This window comes from Epinephelus moara, chromosome 5 (assembly GCF_006386435.1).
Source record: "Epinephelus moara isolate mb chromosome 5, YSFRI_EMoa_1.0, whole genome shotgun sequence".
Classification (NCBI taxonomy): Eukaryota; Metazoa; Chordata; class Actinopteri; order Perciformes; family Serranidae; genus Epinephelus; species Epinephelus moara.
The window spans coordinates 39,283,758-39,304,255 of NC_065510.1; the positions used below are offsets into that span (position 1 = coordinate 39,283,758).

At 38.8% G+C, this 20,498-nt stretch overlaps 3 protein-coding genes across 13 annotated transcripts in view; 1 reads left to right on the top strand and 2 right to left on the bottom strand.

Moving 5' to 3' along the window:
- Positions 1 to 1,644, bottom strand: part of camk2d2 (calcium/calmodulin-dependent protein kinase (CaM kinase) II delta 2) — a 52,861-nt gene extending 51,217 nt beyond the window's left edge. For 6 of the 11 annotated variants that reach the window (XM_050044418.1, XM_050044415.1, XM_050044417.1 and 3 more), the window contains exon 1: positions 1,182 to 1,642. In XM_050044418.1, the coding sequence (XP_049900375.1) occupies positions 1,182 to 1,243 (62 nt within the window). In that variant the 5' untranslated portion in view covers positions 1,244 to 1,642. Of the gene's footprint in view, positions 1 to 1,181 lie in introns of all 11 variants that reach the window. The other 5 variants (XM_050044411.1, XM_050044409.1, XM_050044407.1 and 2 more) reach the window with 2 other exon arrangements.
- A 5,419-nt stretch (positions 1,645 to 7,063) lies between these two features.
- Positions 7,064 to 8,380, bottom strand: LOC126390254 (interleukin-8-like). The gene is made up of 4 exons (XM_050044483.1): positions 8,138 to 8,380; positions 7,848 to 7,968; positions 7,628 to 7,714; positions 7,064 to 7,497 (listed from the first exon to the last, which is right to left on the bottom strand). The coding sequence occupies exons 1-4, from the start codon at positions 8,202 to 8,204 to the stop codon at positions 7,485 to 7,487; spliced, it is 288 nt and encodes a 95-aa protein (XP_049900440.1). The 5' UTR covers positions 8,205 to 8,380; the 3' UTR covers positions 7,064 to 7,484.
- Positions 8,381 to 9,012: 632 nt separating this feature from the next.
- LOC126390259 (interleukin-8-like) lies at positions 9,013 to 19,389 on the top strand. The gene is made up of 5 exons (XM_050044492.1): positions 9,013 to 9,575; positions 14,328 to 14,411; positions 14,616 to 14,745; positions 15,784 to 15,870; positions 16,562 to 19,389. The coding sequence occupies exons 2-5, from the start codon at positions 14,360 to 14,362 to the stop codon at positions 16,572 to 16,574; spliced, it is 282 nt and encodes a 93-aa protein (XP_049900449.1). The 5' UTR covers positions 9,013 to 9,575; positions 14,328 to 14,359; the 3' UTR covers positions 16,575 to 19,389.
- The last annotated feature ends 1,109 nt before the right edge of the window (positions 19,390 to 20,498 follow it).

Below are 20,498 nucleotides of genomic sequence, written 5' to 3' on the forward strand. Positions count from 1 at the left end.
ATCATGCCCAGATAACTGTAACAATAACAATATCAGCTTATCTGGTCGACAAAAGTGTGGCAGCCTATTTTCATGTTATCACTACCTGCTACTCTACTGTATGTCAGTGTGGAGGAAAATGCTGCTGCTCTCAGTAAAGGGATCAGGTGAGTTAAAAGGTACTATAAAAGCAATATGGCTGCATTATTAATGACAGATGGTGTAAAGATGAGCACAGCATCGGATCCTGAACGGACTGAGGCTGTGGAGGAGATTGCTTCTACCTCACTGGAAACACAGGCTTCCCGTCAGGAAGGGTGATGATAGACCAGCTCCTCCAGTTAGAATGCTAAGTGGGAGACACTGGGTAACTGGGAGGACATTTCTCTCTATCCTCCTCTGTCTGCTTTGGCTGCAGACATCGGGGACTGTGTGTACACTGACCACGGGGAGCTGGGCAGACTGCAGGTCATGACCACACAGGTACAAATACACGTCCTCGAGCGCGCGCGCACACACGCAGGTACGTGGATCTCTCTGTCTCCCTCTCTCCGGGGTGAGGAATTCCCTGCCTGTGTCTGATAATTGACCGCAGCTCGGTGCTTGGCTGGGGAATGTGTCATCGCCAACTACATGGTCTGCTGTCGCATTATTGAGTGTGTATTTCTGTCACGCGGGAGGAGAAGGAGGAGGAGGATTTGGGGAGATGGAGGTAGAGAGGGAGGGGGGTGCGTTACCAAATCTCACCATTTCACACACTCCGATGCATTTCACCCCGGTTCAGTTTACAACATGGGAGCTCCTCGCCCTCCCGTGGCACCCCAAAGGTCGAAATGCAACATCAGTGGCTGCACGGGATGGAGGCACATGACGACACGCTCGGCTCGACATCTTCTTTCGTAAGCACTAAACGTAAGCAGGGCTTCAAATGAGGGATTAAAACAAATAGGATGCCATTGCGCACGCCTGCATGATAGCCTACATGATAGTGTATTTAGCCCCCTCCTGCATCACAGGTTTCACGGGTACACTATCAGCAGCGCGCGCACGCACGCACACACACACACACACAGACACACACACACAAAAACGCACAGACACACAGAGCCGGAATCCGCGTCCCTAAGCCAAGCGGCCTATTACATAACAGGCTGACATTTCGTACAGAGATGATGCCAGATGATAAAAACATGCTTCCTTACTTCCCCAGCTCCTCGAACAGCTGATATTCGTCGGTGAATCTCGTGCAGATCGTTAACGCCATCCTGACGGAGGTGCCAAGGGGTGTGCGGAGACGCGGATAAGGTGCACTCACAAACAGTATCCACCACACTCAGTCGTCAACACCGCCCGGTTTTGTCCTGGACCTGCAAGCCAAGCTGAGGGGATTCATGCACAGCTCAAGCGCATCGGCGGGGAGCTCTGGTGGGATGATTTCTGCGGCAAATACGCTGCCTGCGCGTGTGCTTCAGTCTGGACGGGAGAGCTTCCGGCGTTGTCGTGGGCTGTTTCTTTGTTTTCTTCACATGCAGCGGCTTGTCACAGCTCGTAGACGCAGCATTTTGTGTGCATTCCGGTATCTCTGGTGCGTGTCTGTCCGGCGCTGTGAGGGTCGTCTCTCTGCGCGCATCAGACGCCGCACTACCGCACCTACCCCCGGCTGTGCGTTCAGTCCCGCCCCTTTGCCTGCATCCTCACACAGGCCAATAACAAACAAACAAATAACAATAATAATAATAACAACAATAATAATAATTGCATTATTGTAAATATTGAGCGGAGACACCCCGAGGTGAACAGGGTAAAAACGAATAAATATAATTAAACTTCCTCAGTTGATTACTTACATTAAGACAATTATTTTTTGTATTTCAAGTTTTCTGAAATTGTATATTTCAATATGCAAATGAAGCATAATGTAATCAAACATTGTTGATTTGCATACATACTTAGAAAAAAATCTTAACATTGGGTCAAGTCTGGTTAAAAATTCTTGTTCCACGTTGTTGACACTTTGTAGAGTCAAAGAATTTTACAGGTGGAATTTGTGGTACATTTTTTATCACTCCATAAATCAGATAAATACTGTCAACAGCCATTAATAAATCCATGTTTTAGGACTGGGTCATATGTCACTGAGACTATGAGTGATATATGACCCAGTCCCTCTTTAAAAACCTTCAGAACATAGACAGGAACAAAACTGTAAAGTCTGGTGTATGTTGGTGCTACTGAGGTTGAGATTTTTTGCTCAGTGAGTGTGAGAAAAATCTTATTTTGGGAAAACAGCCTTTAAGGATATGTTAAACTCCACACATTTTTAGAACAAAAACAGGACACTAGGGTAAACATTGTAACAAACATCTAACATCTATTTTACATCTAACATATCGCCATGAAATGTTCCCAGCTGCAAACTTCCATTAAGACAATTAGTTTTTGCATGAAACTTAAATTTTATGTTTAAATATACAAATTCTGCATTATCCAATTAAATATCCTATTTTCCATACATTTCCAGAACACTCAAATGTGTATTTTGGACATTTTCTTTCCACTGATCTGAAAGAAGACATATTATTTAAGCAGAATAGCACAAAATCTCAAAATTGGCCGGTGCATTAAAAAAAATGTGTTCACCTGGGGTGTTTCACTGTAAAAATAGTACATAGGTAGATTAGCATTTTTAATGTGCCTATAAATGTAGCTACCATTCTTGAGAGAAAATGACTCATTCATTTAAAATGAACTTTACCAGGAGCAAACAGAGAACACTCTATGCTCTGTGGATAAAAAAAGTTGATTATTCACAGATAAAACACAGTGGTGGAGGAAGTATTCTGACCTTTCAGCTGAGTAAAAATACACCACACTATAGTGATATTCTGTAACACATAAAAGTACTGCGTCAAAATTTTACATATATAAAAGCACAAAAGTATTAACATTAAAATATACTTAAAGTACCAAAAGTAAAAATAGGCATAATGCAGAATGGTCCATTTCAAAATAATACTATCATATAATCACTTTAATGTTGTAGCTGGTAAAGGTGGAACGAATTCAAATTACTCTACATACTAATAGGTGGCTTAACCAAAAATGATATATCATAACCTGCTTGCATATTTAGATTACTGATACAAAATGTAAAAAAAACTAAGTAACTAGTTACTAAAGTTATCAAATAAATGTACTGCAGTAAAAAGTACAATATTTACCTCTGAGATGATGTGGAGTAGAAGTATAAAGCAGCAGAAAATGGAAATACTCAAATAAAGTACAAGTACCTCAAAATTGCAGTTACATAGGCAACAGTACTTGAGTAAATGTACTTAGTTACATTCCAACACTGCTAAAACAGATGTGACAAACTGTGTGTTACCCCTTTTTTCTTAGAATTGTAGTGGTTGATTTGTTGTGTGAGAATTTTTCCTATCATGTGAAAGTAAAGTTGGTACGATACAGAAGCCTTGGTAAGGTGCATGGATGGAGAAAATATGTAAAACTTTAACTTCACTCTTGTTGTGCTGTAGCTGTGAACAATATTTTTCCTCCTATTCATTTAAAGAGCCGCTCTACCTGCATGATGTCCTCTGTGGCTCTGGAGAAATCTTTGTCAAGTCTGAAGAAATAACCAAGATGACGTCATCCGGGTTATTCCAGCTAGGGCTGAAAACAGAAAACAGATTGCATTACAAACTGGGGTTTGGGGTTGAGCTGAAACTAACAAATATTTTCATTATTGATAGGTCTGCATATTATTTCGATTAAGCTATTAATCATTTAGTCTATAAAATGTCAAATAAATGAATAAATAAAAGATTATCACAATTTCTCACAACCCAAGTTGTATGGAATCAAATAAGTGTTGGTGTGTTCACAAATAATTTTCTCACAGTTAAGTTTCTGAATGTGTAATAAAGTTTTGCAGCTGTAGAAATATTTTGTGCATGTGTGACAGTTTTGTGCACGCACATGTAATTTGTACATGTGCATTGCTTGTGCAAAACATGCTGAGCAATGAGCTTGGGACATGCTTCACAGCTGAATGACCAGGCAACATATTCTGAATAAAATGTGGAGAATATTCACAATAAACCTGTTTAAAAATTATTCAGTGTAATCATTTGACATTTAGTCATAGTAACGAGTTAGAGATTGATTCTGCGCTCATCTGATCGTTGTTGATGTTGCATGTTGATGTTGATCTGATGTTTTGTGGGACATGTTTATTTAATTATATATATGACTTGCAACAGAAAATATGAGAGGATCAGAAAGTTAGAATACAAGAGAAGGTAGAGGGTCATCTCGACCTGTACACACCGGAGCATATGAGTAACTGGGATCGTTAGAGAAAGAACTTCAGAGAGTCTTTGTATAATAAGGTGCCTGGCACAAACCGTCCAGAGAAGAAGAGGTGGAGTTTGTACAAAAGATGATGATTTCAGATTCTTTGTTAGTTGCTCCTGGGACCAGCTCGGTTTACATTTACTATTTGATAATCTACGGTAAATCTATTTCATATCAAACTCTGAAAACTGTTGTTCTCACAGCCCACTCCTACACAAGGCGGTGCATTTAAATATGGCTTCCTACTCACTGATCCCTCTACACCACTGCTGCCACACACCGCTGCCACTGCTGCTGGCAAAGCTGTACCTCCATCACTGCAACCTCCACCTTTCTAAGTCGGAGTCTGAACATAGCTCAAAGGTCAGAATGGTATTAATGTCTTGCTTGTGCCCACTCTTGTATATCCAGGGGGTGTTCTGCATTGCGCTCCCTGTTTTGGCATAAGATGCTGCTTGTCTAATCTAGGGTGCACCCCAAGGACGGAGCCCTCAGCACCAAACACAGCTGTATTTCCATTTCAATTCAATTCAATTCCATTCAATTCAATTCAAAACACTTTATTTGTCCCTGAGGGGAAATTAAAAGGCACATAGAGTAGCACAACAACACATACAGACAATTTGACAAGACAACATAGACAATAAAAAGGATGCTACATGATATGCATTAAAGTGCTGGAAGTGCTTAAGTCCATGAAAAATACTATAAGTTAATATAAAGCGCATATAAAGTGCATGGTGGAGATGGGGGGGCAATGGTGCGGATACTGAATCAGTGGAGTTGGAAATTTGTTTGCAATAAATGGTTAAATCTATGATGAGAGTGTTCCTAACTGAATTATTTCTGTGTGCACAAAACTTTTTCCACACATGCACAAAGTATTTCTACAGCTGCAAAGCTTTATTACACATTCACCAACTTAAACTTGTGAAGAAACTATTTGTGAACATCATTTCACAAGCTCAAAATATTAATAACCCTTATTAGATACCATAAAGCTGACATATATTGTCTTATTTTTACAGGCCAGCAGCCAAATCCCCAAAATCTTAAATTCCCTATCATATTTGACATAGAACAAAATAAATACTTGTACTGGAAAAGCTGGAACAAGTGACGTTTTTCTTCTTTTTTTCTCTTTCCAACATACCTGCATCTGAGACAGTTGGATGTGCGAACATCTCTCTTGAAACAAATGTTTTTTTTTCCTTTAAAAATAATGATGAATTGTGTGTCAAAATTGTTGCCTTTTAATTTTCTGTTGATCGACCAATCAATTCAGCTCTACTGTGGTGTTTTAAAGACATGCACATTATACATATTAGCCAGATATGGAACCCCATTAATATTTGGAGCTTGTGAGATGATGTTTACAAATAATTGCCTCACAGTTTGTGAATGTAGTGAAGCTTTGCAGCTGTAGAAATCATTTGTGTATCTGCGAAAGAGCCTTGTCGCTGCTACAAGATACAAGCACAAGTTTTGACCCTGTTTTTGTGCCAATTCTATCTCTGTGTACAAAACTTTTTCACACGTGCAAAATATTTCTACAGCTGCAAAACTTTACTGGCACGTTAACAAACTAAACTTGTGTGACAATTATCTGACAACATCGTTTCAGAAGCTCAAAATTACCCTTATTCTATTCCACTAAGTTGACACAATATAAATGTCTTATTGTTACTGGCCAGCAGCCACATCCCAACAATGAAAGACACAGAAAACACTTAATAGCCTATGTGTAATGGAAAAACTGTAGGCCTAACCAGTTAATTTTTGGCTTCTTTTTTTTTCTTAATGAAAAATGATGATGAATCGTTTATCAAAATTGTTGATTTGCTGTTGATTAACTGCCTGATTCAGCCCTAGTGTGGTGTTTAAAAGACATGCACAACATATTCACCAGGCAGGTTGTGTCTTACCAAAGACACTAGAGAAGCATCTGTGCAGCTTTATCCATACTGCTAGAAGTCAGGAATCTGCTGCTTAGATTGAGAACAGTCCCCTAACTTTACAGGAGTGCAACATTACATTGTTGGGGGACCCTTCAGTTCTTTTTTTTTTTTTAGGGAATATCAAGCTGTCATATAATTTATAAATCATTGTTTTGCTGTTGCAGCATCATCCTATTGAGAATATTATCTGCAGGGGTTTGAAGGTTGGTACAAATGCAACAAGAAGTCCATGTGACTTGTGGTACGGTCAAAGTTTACTGACTTACCGGCAGTGTTTATTGGTGCAATTTAAAAGTCTGATTGCAGTCCTATACACAGCCTCATACAATTAGATTTATATATCTGTGTGAGAATAAACTCAGGGTTAGGCCCTGTGGGGAGATAGTGAGGTCATTACACCAGCAGCACCTGTGCTGCAGCCCTGTAATGTTGACTACAGTCCCATAGGGAAGTGGAATACGGTCGATTTAGGACACACTCCAAGCAGGGTGTGTATTGATAGAACATTACTTTCTTAGGTATTTATTTGTTATAAAACAATATTTAACATAGTATATGTAAAAATTCTTACAGTGTAAGACTTCATTTGAAATTTGAAAGATCAAGTAAAGTGTTAGAAGACATGTTCCCTTCAGTTTGTCATGCTTACTCTGATTTGTGCTGACTGTGCATATTACTGTTTTTCATTATGTATACATTAAAGGAATATTCTGAAAGATATATCAGATATTAGAATAATAATATAGAAGAAAGAAACAAAACCAAAGAAATCCCTTTTCAATTTCATACAGACTTTTTATTTATCAACAGGTTGTCAGCAGAACAACAAAGCTGTACTCAAATACATTAAAGTTTTATAAATATATCAATAAATATGTTGAGCACATAATTTAAAGACATACAACAGTTATGCAGTTTTACAAACAGGAGCAGCTGAATGACAGCAAATTACTGGCTGCAACACACACAAGTAACATAAAAACAAGCACAGACTTGTTAATAAATAATATGTTTGATACAAACATAACATTAATGATTAAATCCTGTTGTCATTTTCAACACTTGATCGGGACATTCAGCAGTCCTCTGGTGTTAAAATGAAATGAGTGTTGATGACAGCAAATACTTTTTGGTACTCTTCATTTGTCTTCAAACAGCTGAGACTCATGAAGCAAATCTCTCCCGGTCTGTTCAGCGTTTTTGGCTGCAGAGAAAAGGAACAGAAAAGAATTAATTTGTGCAACTCTGCCATTTTCTGTTACATTATCCGCTTACATCCTGACACTAGACTATTTTGAGCGACCTTATATACTGTTTGATTGACCAGAACTTACTTGGCCAGGATCCTGTTAATCACTTTCTTCACCCAGGGAGCTTCGGGGTCAAGGCAAACTTCTTGGCCTGTCCTTTTCAGAGTGGCACTGTAACACCAAGCAAAAACCAGAGATACCGTCAACACAGGTTGATGAAGCCGATGAGTGAGAAAGACAGAATCTCAAAGAATAAACATCTGCACTGTCTAGATGGGTTGAAGGCTTTGAAATTAGGTCTTACATGATCTCAGTCTCATCGCAGTGGGAGTTTGCAGGTATCAGCTCCACCTTCTCGATGTGGCGACCAATGGGTTTGCTCTCTGTCAGGATACAGCGGCAGTGCAGCTCCACTCCTAGACTCCCTGTTAAGATGATAGGACATGTGGTCACAAAGTGCAATAAGTGTGTTGCATTGAGCAAAAGAGAGCAGCAGAATGTGCAACAGTGATTGTTCAAATGCAAAACTGAAGAGAGAGTAACTTGATTAACAGCATAGCTCAATATTGCTGCATTGAATTATCATAATCTTACCTTCACTGACGGCCAGGAAGGCCAGGAGCACCGCAATGGAGATGACAATGACTCTGCTGCTCATCATTTTGCCTTTTAAATATTCTGCCACAATTAATACTAAAAAAGAAGAATGCCTTTCAGAAAGTCGTCTGATGAAGTCTGAAGAATGAGCTTTTTATTCTTCTGAGTTCCTTTTCTCCTTAACTTTTCCTTTTGTTGCTTCAGCCACCTTCTCGCTCTGCTGGTTGAATCTAGTGCTGGAGAGCAGAGTCTCTGCTTTTAAAGCCAATCTCCTGGAAATGACTCACTTCCCTGGCTGAGGAGGTTGCGCAAACTGGGACTGTCAGCATCAGAGCGGGAATTTTACAGTGTAAGGTAGCTGAGTGACACCTCTGATTTATCAGGAGGGCTCATTTGTTAACATTTGATTGGTCACGAATGCAGAGGTGACACTTGGAAAAATACAGTGACTAAAAAGGTTGTAATGAATTCATTAACGTGACAGGAGTGCTTGAGACAAATTATTTGTATATTGGATGGCTGCCGACAGTGTGTTGCACCACTGCTCACACTCAGCTTATCTATTCATCGAGTGACAACTGATTCACAGATGGCATGTGAGAAAATGAACAATTACATACGATCCGTGAATGAGCGGCTGACGAATCCAACACTCAGGTTTTATCATCAGAAATTTCACCCTCAGGATGGAGATTTTTTTTTTTTTGTACCAGGACTCCATTCATGACCTTTGAGTCGGCGTGTCTCTCACATACTCGCACAGCTACTTGTTGTGTTTTAGTAGCTGTCTACAGCTGGACATCTACTAAAACAAGTTCCACACACTACCCTGCATGCACTAACATGCTTGTTGCTGTTAAAGCTCAAAAAGGTTCGCAGAACTTGTTAAAGGTTCAGTGTGTAAGATTTAGTGGCATCTAGCAGTAAAAACGGAATCTTCTCCCATGTGGCAAACGTGCAGGAGAGGTGGGTGGCAGTTGTCGCGAGGTTAGTGTCGACAGCGGATCTGGTTGACAAGTGGTTATTTTAGATTTCCTGTACACCCAGGGATGGGTTTTGCTATGGGCAATGTGGGCGACCGCCCAGGGCGCAATCTGTGTGAGGGCGCACGAGCGCCCTCCAAAAAAAAACAAAAACAAAACTCACCAGTTTTCTAGACTACCGCTCATTTCCACGTCAAGTTAGTGGAGTGGGCGCTGGGGTGCCCCTAATATCACGTTTCAACCAGCAGCAGAAAGGAAAGACGAATCCTGGAGGTTGTGGGTTGAACGGGGGTCACAGACAGGAATACGGCGGAGGTTCATAGTGCTCTGCGGCGCAAGATAACGGCTTACCGGCGACAGAGAAGTCCGACTCCAGGTCCAGTAATTTCCTCTTTCGTTGGCATCATGACTGCCCAGTAGTACCTGGACAACCAAGCCGTGGCGGTACACAGGTATGTGGCGTGTCCGTTCACATTACTCTTTGTGGCAGGTAACGGTCCACAAACCTCACCGCACTTTAGGGACTGTTCTTTACTTATAAAGGGACTGTCAGGGGAGGAGGGTGGCTGGTTGATTTTTATTTCATTTATTTATTTATCCCCCCCCCATGTTAATCAGTTATTGATGCTGTTTTTGAAGTATGAATAAGTCAATAAGTAATTAATCAATTTAAGGTGTAAATGTCTTAAATATTAAAGCAAAAGTCCTTTGTTACTTTCACGTTGTTATGGGGGAGGGGAAGGGGTGGGCAAATGCACATGTTCTAAATATTAGTTGCGATGTGTGCTCTGTTTGCCCCCTGAAATCTATGCAAATGTATAAACAGGTTATTTGAAGGTCCCAGTAACACAACAGTTCACAGTTTCAGATAATTATAAAGTAATGTAAACAAAGTTATGAATATCATACAACATTCTGCCAATAGATGCCCCTACATTCTACACACTATACCTTTAAGAAATGCAGTGTTTTCAACTCCATCCCAAAAAAAGTACAATCCACAAATTTGAATTATGCAGTTATAACAAGTGAACACACCTCAAAGAGAAGCTTTTGATATTTTGAACCCAGTTCATGCATTCCAGATGTAAAACACATTATTGCAGGGCAACTATTACACTCATCAAAATCGTCATATAATGCTGGCTCACACATTTGAAACAACAGATGCTGTGCCAAAAACTTTCATGGGACTGAGGCCTGATGCAACTTCAACATGCCCAAACACATCTGCCCGTACGTCATGCCATGCATTCTGACAAAGCAGAAGGAAGTATGGAGAAACTTCAAAACTGTAAGGGCTAATCTTGCGGTCATGACACACTAACCATGCAGTTGTTGCCTCACTTAAACAATACGTGCTGATTGAAAGATTTTATATGGGAGACACAATTATGTCTGTTAAAAGTGTGACAATTTTTATTGGAGATTGTCTTTATAAACAGGAACTAAATTAAATCTCAGCAAGGCCAATAGTTATGACCAGAATTCATAGAGAACCATGTCCTTCTGTGGTCATCTTAGACTTTAGGGAAATGAAAACCAGATGTGAATATCAGATTTGGTTAAATACAGGATGTGATGAACTTTGGTGGAAAGTTTCTGTCACTTTTAGGACACATATGAGCATCACAAGGTGAATTTGAGGGATGATCAAGGTCATATGTGTTCTTAAAGTGACAGTGGTATATCAGAAAGATCCTCCCTCAAATTTACCTTGTGATGCTGGGGGCAGAGTGCTAACATATATATCATTCATATTTTTAGAATGGAAAATATAGTGAAGTGAGAGGTGTTGAGGATGTGTGTATTTATAGTATGTCATATTTTCAGGTTCGTACTAATGGCAAGACAAATAAAGCAAACACTTTCAGCCTGTAACAGATATGCAAGGTTTCATTTTCTAAAGCACGATCAATTTTACACACACACACACAAACACACACACACACACACACACGCACGCACACGCACGCACACACACACACGCACACACAAAATAGAGGAAACAGGGTCTGTAGCATCATGAGATCACAGGGGAAGTATGATGACTTTTTTTATAGCATGATCCATAGATGTTTGGATATTCCAGAACTTCCCATTGACCTCAGCTAAAACTTTCAATGTTGCAGACAAGAAACCCACTTCATTATTGTAGATATTCTGTGGCTAAAACAAAACAACTGACCCTGCATTGTCATCACGATATATCGTTTACTGTAAAAGCATGTTACTATAAAATAAATATCGACAGTGCAGGCAGTGCGGTTGCACATAGAGAAAGCGGGCCCTTGCAAGTGATTCAGATTACCACCTTGGAAATATACCTGTGTTCAAAGAGGAATGACATAAAAAAGAATATTATTAATTTAAAATCAGTGACATTTGCTCTAAATGTCCTAAAAAAGGCAAACCCATCCATGCTTTTATTTTTATTTTTTTTATATAGTTAGTAGCTATCTAACACAAAATTACATGTTTAAAGACCAATCCCTGTTCTGCAGGCATTCATGGTTCCCTGGCAATGTTGTTTTTATTTTAGAATGTTGATTGCATTTTTATTAAATGTTATCATAAAAAAATGATGAAAAAAATCTAAAACTAAACTAAATCCAGTTCAGCAAAAGTGGGTTTAGAGCCGAGAAAATACCAAACAAGAGCAAAAATAACAACAACAAATTGCTTTGCGACTACTTTGGCACATATTTCCTTATTTAGCATTGGTAAAACTTGGCATAACATTGAGTAGTGCATTAAGTTGTTGCATCCACCCAATTGCCTGAAAAAATGTTGGAATTGTTGGTATTTGCAACCCATGGATATGTTACTGAAACTTTTCATTTCAACAACGCTGTGGTTAACATGTGGTTAGGTTTAGGCAGAGAAAACACTTGGTTATGGCTAGCCAAAGATCATGCTCTGGCTTAAAATACCCGGTTTTGATGGCACAATCCCCGCTGGAAATGCAGGAATGTCTTGGTAAAATATACCCGCTTTATATGCTGCTATCGCGGCTGAAAAGCAGCAATGTGTCTTATAAAAACAACTGCATCTTGTGGCACTATCCCCGCTGAAAAAACAATGACGGACCACTGAAAAACATCCATGTTTGGTTAAAAAGTAGCTGTAAGCACAGCAATGACTAACAGTCTTTTTGATTGTTGGTCTCAAACAGTGGTCTGCAGCTTGGCAGGCGTCTCGCCTAGTCCCCTCCACCTACCGATAACAAAGTCAGCTCATACCTCACTTTATAAACGTTAATATGATTCATATGAAACGTGCAAATGTAATGTATTCATGGCTTACAGAAACGTACAATACCAGCCATAGATGTAGATATTGGGAGAGACATATGGGACACGTCCCTCTCAATATTTAGAACGTGCATTTGTCTCTCCCAATGAAAGCTGCAGAGGACTTTTATTCTGACAAAATGAAAGGCATTAACATCATAAATTGATGGAGAAAATGCACATACTGGTGCATAAAAATTCACCAGAACGCAGAAAGTGTTTGATGCTAAAAACATTCAGAGGAGAACGCCCTCCTTGTTTCACATATGCTCCCCCTCCCTGCCACCAGTGTTGGAACGAAACCTGCAGCCTTGATACAAACATTTTCTTCTGGCGCCTGAGCTGGTTGCATAGCATTCCAGAGTTAAGTATTGGTAGAGTATAATGTTGCACATTTAAAGGGAGGCTGCTCTGTTTTGAATGGCATTCTGCCTGATAACATTTACTATCATCGCCTTATTATAAAATATGGTTTAAACACCAAACATATGCAGATGCACACAAAACACCACACACTGATACTGAATATGTAACACTGAGTTAATAAGGGTGAAAACAGGCACTGGGAAAATCAGGAATGAATCATGAACTTGTTACCGCCCACTCTTCCTTTTCTGTTTTTTCTTTTCTAATGTGTCTGAGAGGTAAGCTGATAGGTATGCTTGAGCGTTACTGTGGCGCTTTAGTGTAAGCATACTGCACTGAAATATGTATACAATAGCAAACAATAAGTTTCAGCTGTGCCATTGTAAATATTGATGATACAGAAGGAAGACTCAGATGCAGTCAGCCTCTGGGGATTCCAGGAAATATCACGGAGTTTTTAGATTTACAAACAGCTAGAGGTTGAAGGTTGATTGCTTCCCCCCCCCTCACACAAAACTTTGAATGGGGGCATTTATCTGTGGGTGGGAAGCCCTGCAGGAGTTTACATTCCACATGTGTGTAACCGTGTCTCTCTGACATTTAACATCATGCTAGGACAAGTTTGCAGGCTTGTCATAACTTACACCTATATGACAGAGATATGATGACACAAATGCTCTCAACCTTACTCTTGCATGTGCAGCACATAAGTATTATTGTTCAGCTTTTGTTTTACACAGCATATATTTGCATTGAAAGTAATAACTCAAATCTTTTATTCTTGTTCTTTGGTAGGATTGTACCCATTATCTACATGTTGTTATTCCCAGAAGATAATCTGTTACTTTTATATGTTTGCTTAAGGAAGAACAAAAGCAAAGTTGCTCTGGGATGTTGCAAGGCTTTTTGAGGTTACAAATCAGAGCAGGGTATTTCAAAATGCTCAGACACAATGGAGACAGAGAAGACAATCACAGTTAGTCACTTTGGCACAAGTGACCAGATTGTAGATAACTTCCTGCTAAGTGGCTGCAGCTGCAACAACGCAGAGCCAGTGTTAATACTAGTTGGAAATTAAAATCATAAAAAAAGTTTCCCAGGCTTGTTGTGGGTTACAGTAGAGAAATACCAGTAGTCTGTTTGGCACAAACATGCAATTTTCAGATTCCTGCTAAGTGACCTGACCAGCAACTTAAAATTTCACCCAGGTTTGCTAACTGAAACCAGTGCAGTGAGTTCCAGTAAATGTCATATATAAAATACTTCCTGAAAAAAAAGAAGCATGAAAAAAAGCTGAATCCTATGAATCTAAATGACCACTAATTAATGAGATTTTTTTTCTTATGGGAAACAATACTAAATGTAGTACTTTACTCCAAAACTAATGCATCCTCCTTTTCTCTCCAGTACTGCTAATGAAAAAAAAGATTGGTTCCTTGAAATAAGGGGAGGGACAAATGGTATAAGAGTAGAAACAACTGCAGAGGGAACAGCTGAGCTTTAATGTTTGCAGTCTACTGACTAATACCGTTTCTTATGAATTAGATTGTGTCTCTGACTTCAGCTTCAGAGCAAATATGTCTATCATTACTGTTGTGGCACTCCTGGTTCTCCTGACAATCCCTGAGGGTGAGTCTAATCTGTCATTTGCTTTTTAAATCGGAATAGTTTCGTCCCCGTATGAATGCCTTGCTCTCTTTGCTGCCAGCATCCATGCACTCTGTGATTTGGGTCAAGTGCCTGTTTGTGATCTGCATTTAGCAATCAGCAGTTTGCTTTGCCTTGTTTCTGTCTAGATAATTGACATCCTTCTCTGACCTCTTACAACCCCAGGTAAAAGTCTGGATCATCCACTGGTCCAGAGATGTCGATGCCTCAGCAAGGAGAGAAAGCCCATTGGTCGTTACATAGGACAGGTGGAGGTGAACCCTCCCAGCTCCCACTGCAAGGACACTGAGATTATGTGAGTGCTGGGGCCAAAGTTCAACAGTTGTTCTGTTAATCTGTACTCACAAAGCATGTCTGAGGTGTTTACCTGTGTCTTAAAGGGACAGTTCAATTTTTTTTTTTAAAGTTGGGCTGTACAGGGTATTCATCCATAGCCAGTGCATTACATACAGTAGATGTCCGTTGCTAGGTCCCTAGTTTGGAGAAGCAGGCTAAAGTCCAACACAGAGACTAAGCAATGTACAGCTATGGATGGGGGCCAGCACCAAAACAACTTTTAGCCACCTAAAAAAATGTCCTAGCTAAAAAAATCAATATCAGTGTAAATGCACGCTATATTGAGAGCATTTTCAGCACCTCACCGTTTAATCAGACAGCCCATTCCAGTGGGGAAGCCATTAACGGCTTTAGTTCCACATCCATGCTCTGGTAAAAGCAGCCAGACTCTATTGACAAAAACAGTCATTTTAGCTCGCCAAACACGAGAGCTGCTGGTCTACTGCTGCTTTGATCAGTTAGTTTGTTTGTGTTAATGTGTGACTTTTTTGAATCCACACAACCCCTTTTAATAGCCAAAGTCACACAGTAACACAAACAAAGTAACAGATCGAGGTGGCATAGACCAGCAGCTCCTGTGTTCACTAATGTTAAATCACCGTTTTTCTCAATGGTGTCTTGCTTCATTTTCCAGTTGGAAATCGCTGCGTGACAGCAAAGTAAAGCAATGAAAATATTCTCAATATAGCGTCCAATTAGACTGATACTGATTTTTTTAGGGGGGGGGGGCTTTTTTAGGTGGCTGAATTACATTTTGTTGCTGACCCCTCCACAACAGTACATTGCTTAGCTTTCATGTCAGATTCCAACCTGCTTCTTCAAAACGGGGGCGTAGCAACTGACATCTACTGTTTGTAATACACTGACTATGGATAAATACCTCATACAACTCCAAAAAAATCTGAACTATCCCTTTAATGGGTCTGGTGTAAAATAACTAGGTCTTAAGGGGAATATTCCTGCAGCTGATGACTCTGACCTGTCTTTGATCCTGTAGTGCCACTCTTAAAAAGGATGGGCAAAAGATTTGTCTGGACCCTGATGCTCCTTGGGTCAAAAAAGTGCTTAAAAAGACACAGACTAGGTAAGTATATCTTTACTCTATTTGTGTGAATGTGGATAGATTAGATGAGAACAGACCTCATATGAACCAGAGGAATTTAGATTATTCATGTGGTACACAGATGATAGCAATATGACAGCACAGTCTCTGGCATGTACGTACACAAGAGGATTTTATTGGTTTAGTGTTGACCCAAAGGCAACTCTAGCTTTTTTTATGGCTTTTATTCAGTAAGTTATTCATTGTTTACATGGTTAGTCACAGATCAGGGGAAGATGAGGATGTTCCTGAATTTAAGTCCCCTTAAGTCACTTTTGCTTAACATTCAACTTTCCAGGAAGGTGGTTAACTATTAGTCACTAAGTGGCTAAGTGTGTTGAAAACAAGTGGCAGCAGCTTCCTCACAGACACCAACTGAGGAAAAGTCCCAGTCTTATTCATAAAAACTTCCTCTAACTTAGGAAATAAAAGCAAAGTTGAAATGATTAAATTCCATTTGAAGCCATGGTATTGAATTAGTTGCTTGTTTGTTTGTTTGTTTGTTGAATTTGTATTTTTACTTTGTGTTTTTTTAATCAATTCAGCAATTTCATATTTTGAATTAATGTCATTGTGATCATATAGTGAGAAAATAATCATCTGCCACCAATTCCATATCCAGTATGAGTATAGATGATTGTCTACTCTATAGCGTACTTTTTTTTCTCTGTAGGCAGACATCTTGAAGAACAAACCCTTTACAGATTTGGCTAAGAGGGAGAGAAGAACCTTTTGGACACATCTTCATCACCACTGAAGCTCAAGGTGGAAGCATGGATTGCACTGACGGAGCACAGGGAGAAAATGTTTCTTAATAGGAAAGCTTCATGTGGCAGCTGCAAGGTTGACCATCTACCCAACTTTTCCATTTCCTGTCAGCAACAAATAAAGGTGTGGTGACACAAATCTAGGTTTTGAGCAATGTGTTAAACATTGTATGTCTACTCACTTTAGATGAGATTTTTGTAAGCAATTAAAAGAATTGTATTTCAAATTGAATATTAAATGTAATTTTTTTTTTTTTTAAACTGTAGGGTAAATGCACAATATAAATAGTATATTGGTTTATTGAGCAGACTGCAGGACAGAATGAAATTCAAGTGTGGTGTCAGTGTATGATGTGTTTTATGTATCAGCTTTGTTTGCAAGTTTTCTATTCGCAGATTATAGATTATATACAGTAGTTATTTCTAATCATCAAAATCAAATGTATGCATGTCTTCAAAAAACATGCATATACATTTTCAGATTAAGACAATTTTTTTGAATACATTGTGACATTAATTACAAACCAATAATCTGTTAATGTCTCTCTCAGTCATTATATTGGTTACACTTTATATTAAGGTACACACATGCACCATTAACTAGTTTCTTATGAGCATGCATATCAGTAGCATATTGGCCTTTATTAGTCATTATCAAGCACTTATTAATGCCTTATTCTGCATTACCATATCTGACAACTACTCGGCCAGAGTTTCTAGTAAGAGTTTTTCCTCAATAACCTCCTTATTACTGCTATTTGAGAGGAAGTAAGAAAGTTGTTATACATGAATTACAATCTCAATGTGCTTTACTCAGTATGGGCCAGTCATTCTCCGTTAATGAGATTTAATAAATATGATATATTCTAATGTACAAAACAAAAAACTATAGGTGTTAAAACTGTCCAAATAAGTCTTTCTTACTCAGAATGTGTTGCCCATCCTTAAGTGAGGTCTCGCTCACAACTAATTCACTAGCAGTCTGACACTTATGAACCCACATGTTCCCTATTCTGAAGTTGCTTCCTCTTCAATTTTAGTAAATCTTTGATAGCACAATACTAGTGCAATTACATGATAGGGTATAACATTGTTTAACAGATATGTTTGGAAAAAAAATGTGTGCTGCGTTTGTTCCTCTACCACTGAATGAGAATAAAGAAGAATAAACCATAAAGTAACCCTTTCCTTGAAGGTCATGTCTGTAATGCAAGCATGTTCAGAAGACATTATAATGCATTCATAAGGCTTCATACAACTCTTTATAAATGTTTGTAAATATAGTGGTGGACTATAATAAATTCAGCATCCATCATGCTTCATACCTCCATACCAAAGTGGCAACAGTGTTTGAAAGTAGAATCTGAGTCCTGTGTTAAAGCACATTATAACTACCATCACTTCAGCCACTTACAAAGATACATGGAGAACTGCTCTAATGTATCAGAACAGATTACACATTCTAAGTTTCTGAAACTGAATAATGTCTTATAAACAATAATACACTGTGGTAGGGCTTTGTGAGCTTTAAGTGAAGTGACTGTATATAGCAATTGTATGATACTATTATACAATTATGAGGATTTATGAGCTGTATCTGCTGGCTGCAAGTAAAAACACAGCAATTATCAAAGCCATCTTTATTTTCCAGTTTTGGAATACTGGCTGGTCAGTCAATTTGCTTCTCACATCAAACATGTTATAAAAAAAACAAAAAAGCAAAACAAACAAACAAAAAACAAAACAACATACAAATAAGGCACATGCAAATGTGTCATCTTTTAGTGGAAAAATGTTTAATTTTAATTTTCTCTGTTGACTTTACGCTTCTTTGGGTTTTTGGGGATTATTAAGCATTTATAAAGAGCCTTATAAATGCATTATAATGTCTTATGAATTTGCTTATAATGCATGATATGGTAAATGGATGTGCATTTGTATGATCCCCTTCTAGTCTTTCGACCACTCAAAGCACCTTTACACTACTTATCACATTCACCCATTCACACATATTTACATACTGGTGCCTGTGGCTACCACACAAGGTGTCACCTGCTGCATACACACTCAGCAAATTGGGTCTCAATATCTTGCCCAAGGATACTTCAGCATGCATACTGGAAGAGCTGGGGATTGAACTGTCGATTTTCTGATAAGTGGACAACCCGGTCTACCTCCTTAGCCACAGCTATGACCTTAATAGAAAGCATTAACGACCATATTTATTGAATGTTATTAAGGGAAAAGGTGACACTACCACCTTATAAGGCCCATACTGAGCAAAGCATATGGAGACTTTACTTGTAAATGTACAGCAACTTCCTTACTTCCCATCAATAAGCAGTAATTGGGAGGTTATTGGGGGGAAAGTCTTAATTAATGGTCTAGTTGTAGAAAGTGGTAGGGCAAAATAAGACATTATTAAGTGCTTCATATGACTGATAAAGAACCGATATGCTATGAACATGCACTAGTTAATAATGAGCATGTGTACCTTAATATAAAGTGTTACCATTTCATGTTTTAAGTCATGATTCAAATCCAAGATTTTGTCAAAACAGTTGATTTTTCTCAGGTTTTGTAGAACATCTAGCAATAAAAAGAAATGATGTTGAAAAACATAAAATAATGTAGACTTTTTTTATACAGTATTTTAAATGTTGCCCAGTGTCACATTTTTCTATCTTTGAATTTATTACGCCACACATCCAAATATCCAACTAGGCTCTTTGTGCAAACCAAGTCACATCAACAATAATGATAAAACTCTGTAAATGGAAACCAAACACAATATGTTCAATTTGATTAAACGTGACATTTTCAGACTAGACTCCACATTAATCTCACCTAGAGGTCAGACATGATCTCTGATGTTGTCTCTTGAAAGGGCACACACAGTAACTCACCAAATGCTGTTTTCAGAGGATTTTTTTCCCTTAAAGGTCTTTCTTGAAGAGCACTGTCTCAATAAACACATCTCAGCCCCTTCACATTTTGTAGGTCCTGCATCGTAGAGACAAAAACATTGGCCTCTCCACTCTCCTCTGCTTACTTTTTAGGGTTTTTTCTGTTTGTGATGGTGTAAATACAATTAAATGTCCTGAAAATACAATTTGGTATACAACATTTTAAACAAGGTTTCCCTGGTTGTATTATGTAGAACAGGGTACCGGCGGCATCAGATTAAAATTCTCAGTGGCAGGACACCGCCACCTCTTGGACAAAGATGTACACCATCAGGACTATAATGTTTTTGTGTGGCTGTAATACACTCCTTCGTCCCTCATTAGCAGCTGACATTGCATGACTTTAGTGGAACATTACCCCAAAGTTAAACAGTCTTTCATCACTTACAAGGAAAACAGATGTACCTAATAATGAAAAGTGAAACAACAAGCCAACAGCAACAGCTCAATGCTGTTCCCGATCCAGCTATCAGCGAAGCAATCTCAATTCATAAGTGGTGCTGTTTCTGGCAAATGGCACTCAGTTCATGTAGGTCAACTGTTTAGTTGTGATGTTGTTTATTTAAAAGAAACTGAACTGAATTTGACCATTGGTATTATCTATTTCCATTTAATATCTATGATAGAAATAGTTAGAATCATTAAAGTCACCCCATTGATGCTCCGAGCTGTCATTTATCTACTGCAAAGCTTAATATTACTAGCTTACTTAAAACCTAGTCCACGTTTCCCCCACTTTTTTACTGTAACTATGTCAGACCACCAATGCGTACATCTTTACTAAACCATATTATTTTATATTCAAGTGAGAATCCCAGAATTTCCAAACATACTAACTAAATCCTGCAGTTCATTTCAAATTTGCCAACTTCTCCTG

Excerpts from the sequence above, each read along its gene's own strand:
- LOC126390259 (XM_050044492.1), top strand. The coding sequence starts at position 14,360 with ATGTCTATCATTACTGTTGTGGCACTCCTGGTTCTCCTGACAATCCCT. Across the intron at positions 14,412-14,615 it reads TCTCCTGACAATCCCTGAGG|GTAAAAGTCTGGATCATCCA; the intron begins GTGAGTCTAATC and ends TTACAACCCCAG. Across the intron at positions 14,746-15,783 it reads TGCAAGGACACTGAGATTAT|TGCCACTCTTAAAAAGGATG; the intron begins GTGAGTGCTGGG and ends TTGATCCTGTAG.
- LOC126390254 (XM_050044483.1), bottom strand. The coding sequence starts at position 8,204 with ATGATGAGCAGCAGAGTCATTGTCATCTCCATTGCGGTGCTCCTGGCC. Across the intron at positions 7,969-8,137 it reads CTTCCTGGCCGTCAGTGAAG|GGAGTCTAGGAGTGGAGCTG; the intron begins GTAAGATTATGA and ends TCATCTTAACAG. Across the intron at positions 7,715-7,847 it reads TGCGATGAGACTGAGATCAT|TGCCACTCTGAAAAGGACAG; the intron begins GTAAGACCTAAT and ends TTGGTGTTACAG.